The sequence below is a fragment of the Linepithema humile genome, chromosome 2 (assembly GCF_040581485.1).
Source record: "Linepithema humile isolate Giens D197 chromosome 2, Lhum_UNIL_v1.0, whole genome shotgun sequence".
In the NCBI taxonomy this organism is placed as follows: Eukaryota; Metazoa; Arthropoda; class Insecta; order Hymenoptera; family Formicidae; genus Linepithema; species Linepithema humile.
Genome location: NC_090129.1, coordinates 21,030,814 through 21,043,577, shown reverse-complemented (window position 1 = coordinate 21,043,577; position 12,764 = coordinate 21,030,814). Strand labels below are relative to the sequence as shown.

At 38.0% G+C, this 12,764-nt stretch overlaps 4 protein-coding genes and 2 long non-coding RNA genes across 7 annotated transcripts; 4 read left to right on the top strand and 2 right to left on the bottom strand.

Moving 5' to 3' along the window:
• Window positions 1-565: 565 nt before the first annotated feature.
• On the top strand, window positions 566-2,743 carry LOC105670844 (odorant receptor 13a-like). Its single transcript, XM_067350776.1, has 6 exons — window positions 566-852; window positions 1,106-1,448; window positions 1,684-1,920; window positions 2,126-2,239; window positions 2,365-2,520; window positions 2,588-2,743. The coding sequence occupies exons 1-6, from the start codon at window positions 569-571 to the stop codon at window positions 2,636-2,638; spliced, it is 1,185 nt and encodes a 394-aa protein (XP_067206877.1). The 5' UTR covers window positions 566-568; the 3' UTR covers window positions 2,639-2,743.
• LOC136998251 (uncharacterized) lies at window positions 2,508-4,122 on the bottom strand. The gene is made up of 4 exons (XR_010888865.1): window positions 3,884-4,122; window positions 3,537-3,759; window positions 3,345-3,463; window positions 2,508-3,245 (listed from the first exon to the last, which is right to left on the bottom strand). It is a non-coding gene; the product is annotated as an uncharacterized lncRNA (long non-coding RNA).
• LOC105670843 (odorant receptor 13a-like) lies at window positions 3,204-5,502 on the top strand. Its single transcript, XM_012364581.2, has 6 exons — window positions 3,204-3,634; window positions 3,888-4,233; window positions 4,471-4,707; window positions 4,913-5,026; window positions 5,152-5,307; window positions 5,375-5,502. The coding sequence occupies exons 1-6, from the start codon at window positions 3,348-3,350 to the stop codon at window positions 5,423-5,425; spliced, it is 1,191 nt and encodes a 396-aa protein (XP_012220004.2). The 5' UTR covers window positions 3,204-3,347; the 3' UTR covers window positions 5,426-5,502.
• LOC136998248 (uncharacterized) lies at window positions 5,356-8,033 on the bottom strand. The gene is made up of 6 exons (XR_010888861.1): window positions 7,925-8,033; window positions 6,667-6,903; window positions 6,320-6,542; window positions 6,128-6,246; window positions 5,908-6,029; window positions 5,356-5,764 (listed from the first exon to the last, which is right to left on the bottom strand). It is a non-coding gene; the product is annotated as an uncharacterized lncRNA (long non-coding RNA).
• On the top strand, window positions 5,987-8,388 carry LOC105670842 (odorant receptor 13a-like). Its single transcript, XM_012364580.2, has 6 exons — window positions 5,987-6,417; window positions 6,671-7,016; window positions 7,252-7,488; window positions 7,694-7,807; window positions 7,933-8,088; window positions 8,156-8,388. The coding sequence occupies exons 1-6, from the start codon at window positions 6,131-6,133 to the stop codon at window positions 8,204-8,206; spliced, it is 1,191 nt and encodes a 396-aa protein (XP_012220003.1). The 5' UTR covers window positions 5,987-6,130; the 3' UTR covers window positions 8,207-8,388.
• A 127-nt stretch (window positions 8,389-8,515) lies between these two features.
• Window positions 8,516-12,666, top strand: LOC105670846 (odorant receptor 82a-like). 2 transcript variants are annotated; one of them, XR_010888852.1, is made up of 7 exons: window positions 8,516-9,446; window positions 9,898-10,231; window positions 10,832-11,062; window positions 11,307-11,420; window positions 11,512-11,667; window positions 11,756-11,960; window positions 12,038-12,666. XR_010888852.1 is itself a non-coding variant. In XM_067350774.1 (6 exons), the coding sequence occupies exons 1-6, from the start codon at window positions 9,169-9,171 to the stop codon at window positions 11,801-11,803; spliced, it is 1,206 nt and encodes a 401-aa protein (XP_067206875.1). In that variant the 5' UTR covers window positions 8,516-9,168; the 3' UTR covers window positions 11,804-12,666. The 2 variants fall into 2 exon arrangements, 1 of the variants encoding a protein (XP_067206875.1); XM_067350774.1 differs by having other exon boundaries at window positions 9,853-10,231; window positions 11,756-12,666.
• Window positions 12,667-12,764: the final 98 nt, after the last annotated feature.

The following is a 12,764-nucleotide window of genomic DNA, read 5'->3' as shown; positions in this document are numbered from 1 at the left end:
TTATGCAATTGTTAATCAAAATATTGCCAAAAATATTTATATAAAAATACACATCCAAGTAAATATTACGTACACAGAAACGTTTCCGTAGCGCCGCACAATTCAGTTTTCTGTTTCTTCGTCGAAGTCCCTTTACCTTCTAAGTTTGAAAACTTTTTGAAAGCTCTCGAGGCTTGTCTTACCATCGGATATACGTCGCCCTACCTACGTCCGCATAAGTCCGTTGCATATTTAAGATAAACAATTTGCGATCACATCACCGATACAAGAGGGAGAAATAATCCTTATTCCTTCCTTTTGTCCCGAGCGGGGAGGAGCAAAGAAGCAAATGTGGTCTGCACGCAGCACGATAAAAATATTTAATGAGTAGCTTCTATTGGTCGCTCGCCCAAGGGTACACCCGTCTGATGACCTCTTCCGACCTCCCAGTCTTCACGCGGATATTTCATGATATAACATCGATCTGTCAGTGACAAATACATTGCGACATAAAATCTCTTTTATTTTTTTTTTGTATCGCACTTTTTCAAGTGTATATTTTCCAGTATATAAACGTAATACGTACATCATGAACGCGATAGAGAAAAAATGTAACGTGGGTCGTAAAAATACCGTTAATCGTGTAATGAAATTCATGCTCATCTCGCTTGGTATCTGGCCGGATGCGTCGTGCGTCACGTTCTGCAGAATATTTTGGAGCATTACAATAGCAACCCTCCAATTTTGGCACTATCGATATTTTCTAACACATTACCACTCTATCGACATGTTTGACTTCATGGAATGGTGTAGTAGCTTTCTAGGATACTGGAAACTATTCACTAAGTACGTTTGTTTTTGGCTGAATCAGCGGTAAGTAATGCGATACGGTGCATAACTAATAAAGTAAACAATAGGCAAAGAACTTCTATAGCGATAAACAGAAACCATAAATTGTAAACTGTTTGCTTGCTAGAACGTGGACGCTTCGTGTGCATCTATTAAACGAACAAATTATTATATTCTATCTAATATTGTAATATTGGTAATCCAATATCTTTCATGCGCCCCTTTTCTCTCGCATCGTTTGTATAACTTTGTAAAGTGAATATGTAATCGTACATAGAATATTCGATAAAATTTTGACGATGATGGCGGAAGATTGGAGCGACTGTTCTAACAGCGATATCGAAATGCGCACAACAGCAGACAAAGCAAAGACATCGGATTATGTCACTAATGCCCTCATCGCTTTACACTCGCTCGCCGTGCTCTTATACGGCACCAGTGTCCTCCTGGCAGATGTCGATGTGACCAATCGCACGATCGATCTAACAATTCACAAAATAGAAGTTCCTTTCAACATAAACACACAACGCACGTACAAAATTGTATTAATTACGGAAATAATGTACATGCTCGCGGCTGGCGTGGGAAACAGCATACCAAACATTTTACTGCTAACTTTCGTAAGTAAGAAATACATGTACACAATTAATACACAACGTGCAATCTTAGTAAAAATAGATGGAAATGTCTCCGTATTTGGAAGCAATTAATAAAAAATTAATTGCCACATTTTTTTGTTAAATATGTCGATATCTAAATATTTTGCCAAATTCATTAATCATAATTATTTTCTTTTTCAATTTTACTGCTAGAACATAAGTCTTCGTTTTTATAGGCGGCGAGTTTTCTTTTTAGGTTTTACATACAGGTGGCCAAATAAACATTTTGCGTAACTGGATCACGAAACTTCAGCCTGAAACAAGTGAGAACAAACGCGAATCCTTCGTTATTACGACGAATAAAATCATTCGAAAGCATCAGAAAATCATTTACTTCTCAAAACATGTTGAGAATCTGTATTCAATCATTGCACTGTCGCAATTTGCATCTAACACGGTGATGATTTGTTTATTAGGATTTCTGATTGTAACAGTGAGTGACGGTCAATATTAAATGTAATAAATAGACATAAATGTTTGCTCAAAATTAATTATTAAGTTAATTGCCTGTTTTCGTTATGCGTGCGTGTTAATTTCTTGTTTCATTAAATATGTTATGAATATCGCGCTGATAAAAACAATTATTTATAAGTTCGCATTCAATTTATTCGTTGCATTGACGTGTCGATACATTGCAGGCGCTCGGTAGTCCCGGAGCGACGGGGAAAATAGTGAGATCTCTTTCGTACTATAGCGTAACAAATATCGAAGCGTTCATATTCTGTTATGCCGGAGAATATTTGATCAATAAGGTTAGCGTTGATTGTAATGTTGAATAGCTGACAAATAATTCTATCAACATTAAATCGTAAAAGAGAATTGCAACAAAATACGAAAAAATTAGTATAAGATAATATGACTATTTTTACCTTTATAGAGCAGAGCAATCGGACTCGCTGCATATAATTGTCAATGGTACGATTTGGCACCTAAGCAAAGTCGTGTACTGTTATTTATAATACTAAGATCACAAAAGCAATTGACACTAACAGTTGGAAAGATGACAGATCTCTCGTTGCGATGCTTTGCAAGTGTAAGATTCGCTCACACATAAGAGATAATCGCTGGTTATATAATATACATATGTATTATTGTTATAGATCATGAATTCTGCGGCATCATACTTATCAGTGCTGCTGGCGATGCAATAAACACCAAAAAATTCATCTCGTCGACTCTCATCTGACGTAAAGTATGTAATGTGTAAATCACTAATTAAACAAACGCATATTATAACGTAACATATTTTCCGAATGCATCCTTCGAGGTAATAAAAAATAATTCAATAAGATAGTGTACAGAGAAGATATCAAAATGTGGTCGAAAAACTATATCACAGTAAAATATCAGTGTATCTCTCATTTCTACAAATTCTTCGGCGATTTTCTCCTTCCTCCTCGACGCGACCCCTCGATACTTCTGTATTTTCCTCGGATCATTGCGCATGATTTTTCAACGGACTATAAGTCCGCGCTACACGTCGACCTTCTGTCCTGCGAGAAAGATCGTACATTTTTAATCGAAAATTGCACGGCACCGCGTGCACGCTCAAGGCGGAAGGGCGGCCCCACGATTTCCCTTCCATCCGCAAAATCCGGCAATCGCCGACAACGCGCGCGCTGCAACTTTGTCTTACGTGAAACAATGAAAATATTTAATGAGTAGCTTCTATTGGTCGCTCGCCCAGGGGTACACCCGTCTGATGACCTCTTCCGATCTCCCAGTCTTCACGCAGATATTTCATGATATAACATCGATCTGTCAGTGACAAATACATTGCAACATAAAATCTTTTACTGTTTTTTGTATTGCACTTTTTCAAGTGTACCTTTTTCAATATATAAACGTAATACATACACCATGAACGCGATAGAAAAGAAATATAACGTTGTAGGCCGTAAGAATACTGTTAATCGTGTAATGAAATTCATGCTCATCTCGCTTGGTGTCTGGCCGGATGCGTCGTGCGTCAGGTTCTGCAGAATATTTTGGAGCATTACAATAGCAATCGTTCAATTTTGGCATTATCGATATTTTCTAACACATTACCATTCTATCGACATGTTTGACTTCACGGAATGGTTTAGTAGCTTCCTAGGATACTGGAAACTATTCACTAAGTTCGTTTGCTTTTGGCTGAATCAGCGGTAAGTAATGCGATACGGTGCATAACTGATGAAGTAAACAATAGGCAAAGAACTTCTATAGCGATAAACAGAAACCATAAATTGTAAACTGTTTGCTTGCTAGAACGTGGACGCTTCGTGTGCATCTATTAAACGAACAAATTATTATATTCTATCTAATATTGTAATATTGGAAATACGATATTTTTTATGCGCCCCTTTTCTCTCGCATCGTTTGTATAATTTTGTAAAGTAAATATGTAATCGTACATAGAATATTCGATAAAATTTTGACGATGATGACGGAAGATTGGAGCGACTGCTCTAACAATGATATCGAAATGCGCGAGACAGCAGACAAAGCAAAGACATCAGATTATATCACTAATGCCCTCATCGCTTTTCACTCGTTCGCCGTGCTCTCATACGGCACCAGTATCATCCTGGCTGATGTCGATGTGACCAATCGCACGATCGAGCTACCCCACCTTCACAAAATGGAAGTTCCTTTCGACATAAACACACAACGCACGTACAAAATTGTATTAATTACGGAAGTAATGTACATGCTCGCGGCTGGCGTGGGAATCAGCATACCAAACATTTTGCTGTTAACTATGGTAAGTAAGAAATATATGTAAACAATTAATACACAACGTGCAATCTTAGTAAAAATGGATGGAAATGTCTCCGTATTTGGAAGCAATTGATAAAAAATTAATTGCCACATTTTTTTGTCAAATATGTCGGTATCTGTCTATATTTTGCCAAATTCATTAATCATAATTATTTTCTTTTTCAATTTTACTGCTAGGACATAAATCTTCGTTTTTATAGGCGGCGAGTTTTCTTTTTAGGTTCTACATACAGGTGGTCAAATAAACATTTTGCGTAACTGGATCACGAAACTTCAGCCTGAAACCAATGAAAACAAACGCGAATCCTTCGTTATTACAACGAATAAAATCATTCGAAAGCATCAGAAAATCATTTACTTTTCGGAAAATGTTGAGAATCTGTATTCAATTATTGCACTGTCGCAATTTGCATCTAACACGGTGATGATTTGTTTATTAGGATTTCTGGTTGTAACAGTGAGTAACGGTCAATATTAAATGTAATCAATAAAATTAAATGTTTGTGCAAAATTAATTATTAAGTTAATTGCCTATTTTCGTTATGCGTGCGTGTTAATTTCTTGTTTCATTAAATATGTTATAAATATCGCGCTAATAAAAACAATTATTCATGAGTTCGCATTCAAATTATTCGTTGCATTGACGTTTCGATACATTGCAGGCGCTCGGTAGTCCCGGAGCGACGGGGAAAATAGTGAGATCTCTTTCGTACTATAGCGTAACAAATATGGAAGCGTTCATATTCTGTTATGCTGGAGAATATTTGATCAATAAGGTTAACGTTGTTTATAATGTTGAATGCCTGACAAATAATTCTATCATCATTAAATCGTAAAAGAGAATTGCAACAAAATACGAAAAATTTATTATAAAATAATATGACTATTTTTACTTTTGTAGAGCAGGGCAATCGGACTCGCTGCATATAATTGTCAGTGGTATGATTTGGCACCTAAGCAAAGTCGTGTACTGTTATTTATAATACTAAGATCACAAAAGCAATTGACACTAACAGTTGGAAAGATGACAGATCTCTCGTTGCGATGCTTCGCAAGTGTAAGATTCGCTCACACATAAGAGATAATTGCTGGTTATATAATATACATATGTATTATTGTTATAGATCATGAATTCTGCGGCATCATACTTATCAGTGCTGCTGGCGATGCAATAAACACCAAAAAATTCATCTCGTCGACTCTCATCTGACGTAAAGTATGTAATGTGTAAATCACTAATTAAACAAGCGCATATTATAACGTCATTTTTCCGAATGCATCCTTCGAAGTAATAGAAAATAATTTAATAAGATAGTGTACAGAGAAGATATCAAAATGTGGTCGAAAAACTATATCACGATAAAATATCAGTATATCTCTCATTTCTACAAATTCTTCGGCGATTTTCTCCTTCCTCCTCGACGCGATCCCTCGATACTTCTTTATTTTTCTCGGATCATTGCGCATGATTTTTCAACGGACTATAAGTCCGCGCTACACGTCGACCTTCTGTCCTGCGAGAAAGATCATACATTTTTAATCGAAAATTGCACGGCACCGCGTGCACGCTCGAGGCGGAAGGGCGGCCCCACGATTTCCCTTCCATCCGCAAAATCCGGCAATCGCCGACAACGCGCGCGCTGCAACTTTGTCTTACGTGAAACGATGAAAATATTTAATGAGTAGCTTCTATTGGTCGCTCGCCCAGGGGTACACCCGTCTGATGACCTCTTCCGACCTCCCAGTCTTCACGCAGATATTTCATGATATAACATCGATCTGTCAGTGACAAATACATTGCGACATAAAATCTTTTACTTTTTTTGTATTGCACTTTTTCAAGTGTACCTTTTCCAATATATAAACGTAATACGTACACCATGAACGCAACAGAAAAGAAATATAACGTTGTAGGCCGTAAGAATACTGTTAATCGTGTAGTGAAATTCATGCTCATCTCGCTTGGTGTCTGGCCGGATGCGTCGTGCGTCACGTTCTGCAGAATATTTTGGAGCATTACAATAGCAATCGTTCAATTTTGGCATTATCGATATTTTCTAACACATTACCACTCTATCGACATGTTTGACTTCACGGAATGGTTTAGTAGCTTCCTAGGATACTGGAAACTATTCACTAAGTTCGTTTGCTTTTGGCTGAATCAGCGGTAAGTAATGCGATACGGTGCATAACTGATGAAGTAAACAATAGGCAAAGAACTTCTATAGCGATAAACAAAAGCCATAAATTGTAAACTGTTTGCTTGCTAGAACGTGGACGCTTCGTGTGCATCTATTAAACGAACAAATTATTATATTCTATCTAATATTGTAATATTGGCAATACGATATCTTTTATACGCCCCTTTTCTCTCGCATCGTTTGTATAATTTTGTAAAGTAAAGATGTAATCGTACATAGAATATTCGGTAAAATTTTGACGATGATGACGGAAGATTGGAGCGACTGCTCTAACAACGATATCGAAATGCGCGAGACAGCAGACAAAGCAAAGACATCGGATTATGTCACTAATGCCCTCATCGCTTTTCACTCGTTCGCCCTGCTCTCATACGGCACCAGTATCATCCTGGCTGATGTCGATGTGACCAATCGCACAATCGAGCTACCTCACCTTCACAAAATGGAAGTTCCTTTCGACATAAACACACAACGCACGTACAAAATTGTATTAATTACGGAAGTAATGTACATGCTCGCGGCTGGCGTGGGAATCAACATACCAAACATTTTGCTGTTAACTTTGGTAAGTAAGAAATATATGTAAACAATTAATACATAATGTGCAATCTTAGTAAAAATAGATGGAAATGCCTCTGTATTTGAAAGCAATTGATAAAAAATTAATTGCCACATTTTTTTGTCAAATATGTCGGTATCTGAATATTTTGCCAAATTCATTAATCATAATTATTTTCTTTTTCAATTTTACTGCTAGAACATAAATCTTCGTTTTTATAGGCGGCGAGTTTTCTTTTTAGGTTCTACATACAGGTGGCCAAATAAACATTTTGCGTGGCTGGATCACGAAACTTCAGCCTGAAACCAATGAAAACAAACGCGAATCCTTCGTTATTGCAACGAATAAAATCATTCGAAAGCATCAGAAAATTATTTACTTCTCGGAAAATGTTAAGAATCTGTATTCAATCATTGCACTGTTGCAATTTGCATCTAACACGGTGATGATTTGTTTATTAGGATTTCTGGTTGTAACAGTGAGTAACGGTCAATATTAAATGTAATCAATAGAATTAAATGTTTGTGCAAAATTAATTATTAAGTTAATTGCCTATTTTTGTTATGCGTGCGTGTTAATTTCTTGTTTCATTAAATATGTTATAAATATCGCGCTGATAAAAACAATTATTCATGAGTTCGCATTCAAATTATTCGATGCATTGACGTTTCGATACATTGCAGGCGCTCGGTAGTCCCGGAGCGACGGGGAAAATAGTGAGATCTCTTTCGTACTATAGCGTAACAAATATCGAAGCGTTCATATTCTGTTATGCCGGAGAATATTTGATCAATAAGGTTAGCGTTGTTTATAATGTTGAATATCTGACAAATAATTCTATCATCATTAAATCGTAAAAGAAAATTGCAACAAAATACGAAAAATTTATTATAAAATAATATGACTATTTTTACCTTTGTAGAGCAGGGCAATCGGACTCGCTGCATATAATTGTCAGTGGTACGATTTGGCACCTAAGCAAAGTCGTGTACTGTTATTTATACTACTAAGATCACAAAAGCAACTGACACTAACAGTTGGAAAGATGACAGATCTCTCGTTGCGATGCTTCGCAAGTGTAAGATTTGCTCACACATAAGAGATAATTGCTGGTTATATAATATACATATGTATTATTGTTATAGATCATGAATTCTGCGGCATCATACTTATCAGTGCTGCTGGCGATGCAATAAACACCAAAAAATTCATCTCGTCGACTCTCATCTGACGTAAAGTATGTAATGTGTAAACCACTAATTAGACAAGCGCACATTATAATGCATCATATTTTTCCGAATGCATCCTTCGAGGTAATAGAAAATAATTCAATAAGATAGTGTACAAAGAATAATATCAAAATGTGGTCGAAAAACTATATCACGGTAAAATATCAGTATATCCCTCATTTCTACAAATCCTTCGGCGATTTTCTCCTTCCTCCTCGACGCGACCCCTCGATACTTCTTTATTTTCCTCGGATCATTGCGCATGATTTTTCAACGGACTATAAGTCCGCGCTACACGTCGACCGTCTGTCCTGCGAGAGAGATCGTACATTTTTAATCGGAAATTGCACGGCACCGCGTGCACGCTCAAGGCGGAAGGGCGGCCCCACGATTTCCCTTCCATCCGCAAAATCCGGCAATCGCCGACAACGCGCGCGCTGCAACTTTGTCTTACGTGAAACGATGAAAATATTTAATGAGCCGTGCCCCCTGCCCGGTCGACAGTGGACGAAGGTAGGGCTCCCGGCAAGTGACCCTCCGCATCCTTCAGTCTATCCGTAGCGTCTACAGGTGCGCGTCTCTCGTTTCCGTCCATAGATCCGTTCGTACTCGACGTTGACGTGCCTTCCGTGCGCCTCGATCAAGTGTCCGAGAGCGTTGTTCGTCAATGTCATTAACGTGCCTCTTGACTGGTGACGCGCTAGCATCTTTTCCCTTATTCTCAATTAATTCATTTTCGGCAATGTTGATAAGCTGTTTTTAAAAAAAGGAAATTATTGATTGTTTCTTGAAGTGTTAATTTAAAAATTTATCTCGGAGTGATAAGTCCTTCCCTTCTCCGAGGAAAGAAATTTCAAAGAGAATCACATAGCTTACACACTCCTCGTTAGCTTCGCGTCGTTAGTCAAGATGCAGTGTATTCGCGTCACATGTTAAAGTTACGCTGTCTAATGATGTCCGCAAACACGATTACCCGCTCGGTCGAGATCGGACTTCGAGTCGTTGGCATCTGGCCAAGCGCGTCTTACGCAATTATCAGTCGACTCTTCTGGACCGCGACGATGCTGACCGCGCAGATTTTTCAATATCGCCACGTGGTGGTGCACCTCAATTCTGAGGATTTGTCGCGACTGATGGATGGCCTGAGCGCGACGCTGTCGTACAGTTTGTTGTGTGTCAAGTTGATTGTTTTCTGGACGAAACAACGGTATGTCGTTGGAGATTGTCTTTCGCATTTCGTCGAATCATGAAAATTGAATATTCGGTAATACGAAGTGTGCATCCGTAATTATCATCGCAGATAGCGAAATTAAATAATTGGAAAATTAATTGCATTCATCAGTAAGAGAACTTTGCAAGCACTCAAAAATTATTATTTAAATATAATATATGTATATTTAGAAAATTTTTTTTCTCGTCACGCAAAATAAACGACTTATGAATAATGTATTTTAACACAGTTGCCACTCCATCGCTCTTTTTTATCGCAATCATTATTACACCAAAGTATCGCTATTAATAACGATGATCCCGATATCTGTGTTCGCATGTTGATATGCCCGCCCTCGCCATCATTTATCACCGCATACAGATAAATAGTTTCCTAATCGTAGTCATCGAGGAGGAACGCGGTGCTCCACGAAATCGATTCTTCCTAGAGTATTCAGCGACGTGGTAGCGAGCATCGCGGCGGACTGGAAAGAATGCGGGAACGCCGGCGACGCCCTGTGCAGCATGAGCGGCGTGGCTAATCTGTCCCATCGTTTCTCCAATTTGATCATCGGTCTGCACTCGACGGCCGTGCTCGTCTACTGTATCGGCGTCGTCGCTCTGCGTAGCGACCCCGCCGATCGCGAGCTCTTTCTCAAGATGGAATTACCCTTCGACAGCGGCACATCGCCGACTTACGAGCTTGTCATGACCACGCAGTTCCTTCATCAGATGACAGCCGCCACCATGATCGGCGTGCTCAGCGCTCTGCTCGTTACGCTGGTGAGTTGGGACCTCGGGAGCTGCCACTCCCTGAGGGATTTTCGAATTCCCCGTACAAGATTACCTCCGGGGATTTATCCCGAGGGGTTGTTCCGTTCCATGATCGTTGAAATTGTTCATAATATTTTATTCGGGAAAAATAAAGAAAAGAAATAACTTAGAAAATTAATTACTAATTTTTTTGCAATTACACTGTTTGACCAAAAATAACGACGCATTTTAGTAAAATAATTCTAATTTCTCGAAATTTGACATATAGTATCTTACGGCCTGATACGCAAAAAATTACATTTCTTTACTTTTTTAACAAAGCAGATGGAAAGTTCTATCAAATAAAAAAATTTTTTTAAATCAATTGTTTTTTTATCAAATCGTATATTCAACAAAGTTCGATGTTGAATGTTTTATCTATCTCTTCTAAACTAATATTAATATTGCATGATGTTAATAAACATGCTTTTTATAGTAAGATTATTTATTCTTGTCTGCAATATTCTAAATATATAAATAAGTTTGAAATTCATTGAAAACTATTCTAGTAAAAAATTTGAAAATGTGCTGTCAGTGCAAAACTGTCACGTACGAGGATTGAATTTCCAGGTGCTTCACGTAGGTGGTCAGATAGACATTCTGCGTGACAGATTATTAGAAATTTTACCAAAGGATAAAAAACCGACTGTGTCTATGGTCACGATAGGCTCTTTAATTCGAAGGCATCAAAATATCATTATTTTCACGGAGAGAATCGAGAGCTTGTACTCGTATATTGCATTGGCGCAATTCATATCGAACACCATCGTTATTTGTTGTTTGGGCTTCATCATCGTGAATGTAAGTAATCGCAACAGCTTTCATTATATAGATCAATATTAATTAATAGTCAAATTTCCGATTTATTTCGATAATATATTGCGAACATATGTAAATCAAGCTATCCTATAAACGACGTTATCATCTTTTACATTTTGAATTTTTAATAGTCTATGATTTTTTGACATCTCTCCATATATAATGCAAATTGAAATGTAATAGAATAAACCTGATTGCGCGCATTAATATAATTCCAATATTACAGTCAATTGGCGCCGATGATGGCTCCTCTATGCTATTGAGAACCCTCTTGTTTTATATCGTCATCAATTTAGAAGCGTTTATTTTCTGCTACGCCGGCGAATATCTAAGTATAAAGGTGGGCAATCGCTGCTTCGACTTTATCACATGTTCCTTCTAATTTCACCCCTTCCGCTCTCCGCGTTTCGAATTTCTGTTCCGATTTCCAGAGTAAAATGATCGGCGACGCGGCATACGAATCTCTGTGGTACGATTTGACTCCCAGTGAGAATCGAATACTGTTGTTCTTGATAATGAGATCGCAAAAACAATTGACAATTACAGTCGGCAGATTCACGAATCTCTCTTTGCAGCAATTCGCAAACGTAAGCTTTATCGGCGAAATTATGCATCAGACCTTGTATATTATGATGCTCATGCACATTTACAAGCACAAAATTATGTCTGTCGTAGATCATTAAATCGTCAGCGTCGTACATCTCCGTGCTTCTCGCGTTGTAACAACAGCTATTAATATTAATGTATCGCTGCAAAATGCTAAGTTGCATAATTGAAGATTACTCTATTTTTAATAAAAGTTAAATATCAACCGAGAATAATATTCGCTCGACTGCCGTCTCTCTATTGCCATAATATTAGCGCAAATATCGTTAAACGCGTGAGTGAATTTACTGCCAGCTTGCTGAAAGTACGTTGTTGCTTCTGTGGGGAGGAAAATATTTTTCGTGCTTGTAGCCTCGTCACGGGCTTTCATCCCCCGAAAGAAGTTTGGAACGTATCGCGTTAAATTGAGGAAGTTCCTTACCAAGCAAGGAGGGATGGCTCTCCCCCCTTCTCGTACTCGATTATACCCCGCTTCACTCCGCTCCGCTCCGTACTGCACGATCGTGACAGATGGCCAGCGAACAGATCGCAACGTCGGCGAAATTATACCGGGATTACTTAGCGCTATTTCACGCATGTAATCAAAACGCATTCGCGCAGTGAACGACAACTAGCCTAAAGGGAACTATTTTATTAGAAGCGACGGTGCTCAGTGCGCGCAAACTGCACTCTGTAATCCTATCGTCCCTCAAGCAACCGCTCAATTTGCAAACTTCAAACTTACAGTTTGTACGAACGAGGAAAGTTTATACCTTGTCTTGTTTGAGAAAAAGTGTACATCTCGCTGCGCAGACTATGCCAAGGTAAAGTACGTATCGGTAAGTAGTGTAACTCTATCCCCTTCATGCAATTTGCCGTCTGTCAGAAAATCCTGCCGTGATATTTTCCGCAAAACGTGACTTTAACTTACTTTTCCGATTAGATCTTAAATTGAATTTTTGTTGAAATGTGCTCTAAATAAATTGAAAAGTAATCCATTACTTATCACGTATTTTTTAAATTTTGCCTATAATATAATTTAATGATTAAATATCAGATACTTTTATTTTATTCGTTTTCAGATTTTTTGTTCAATTCT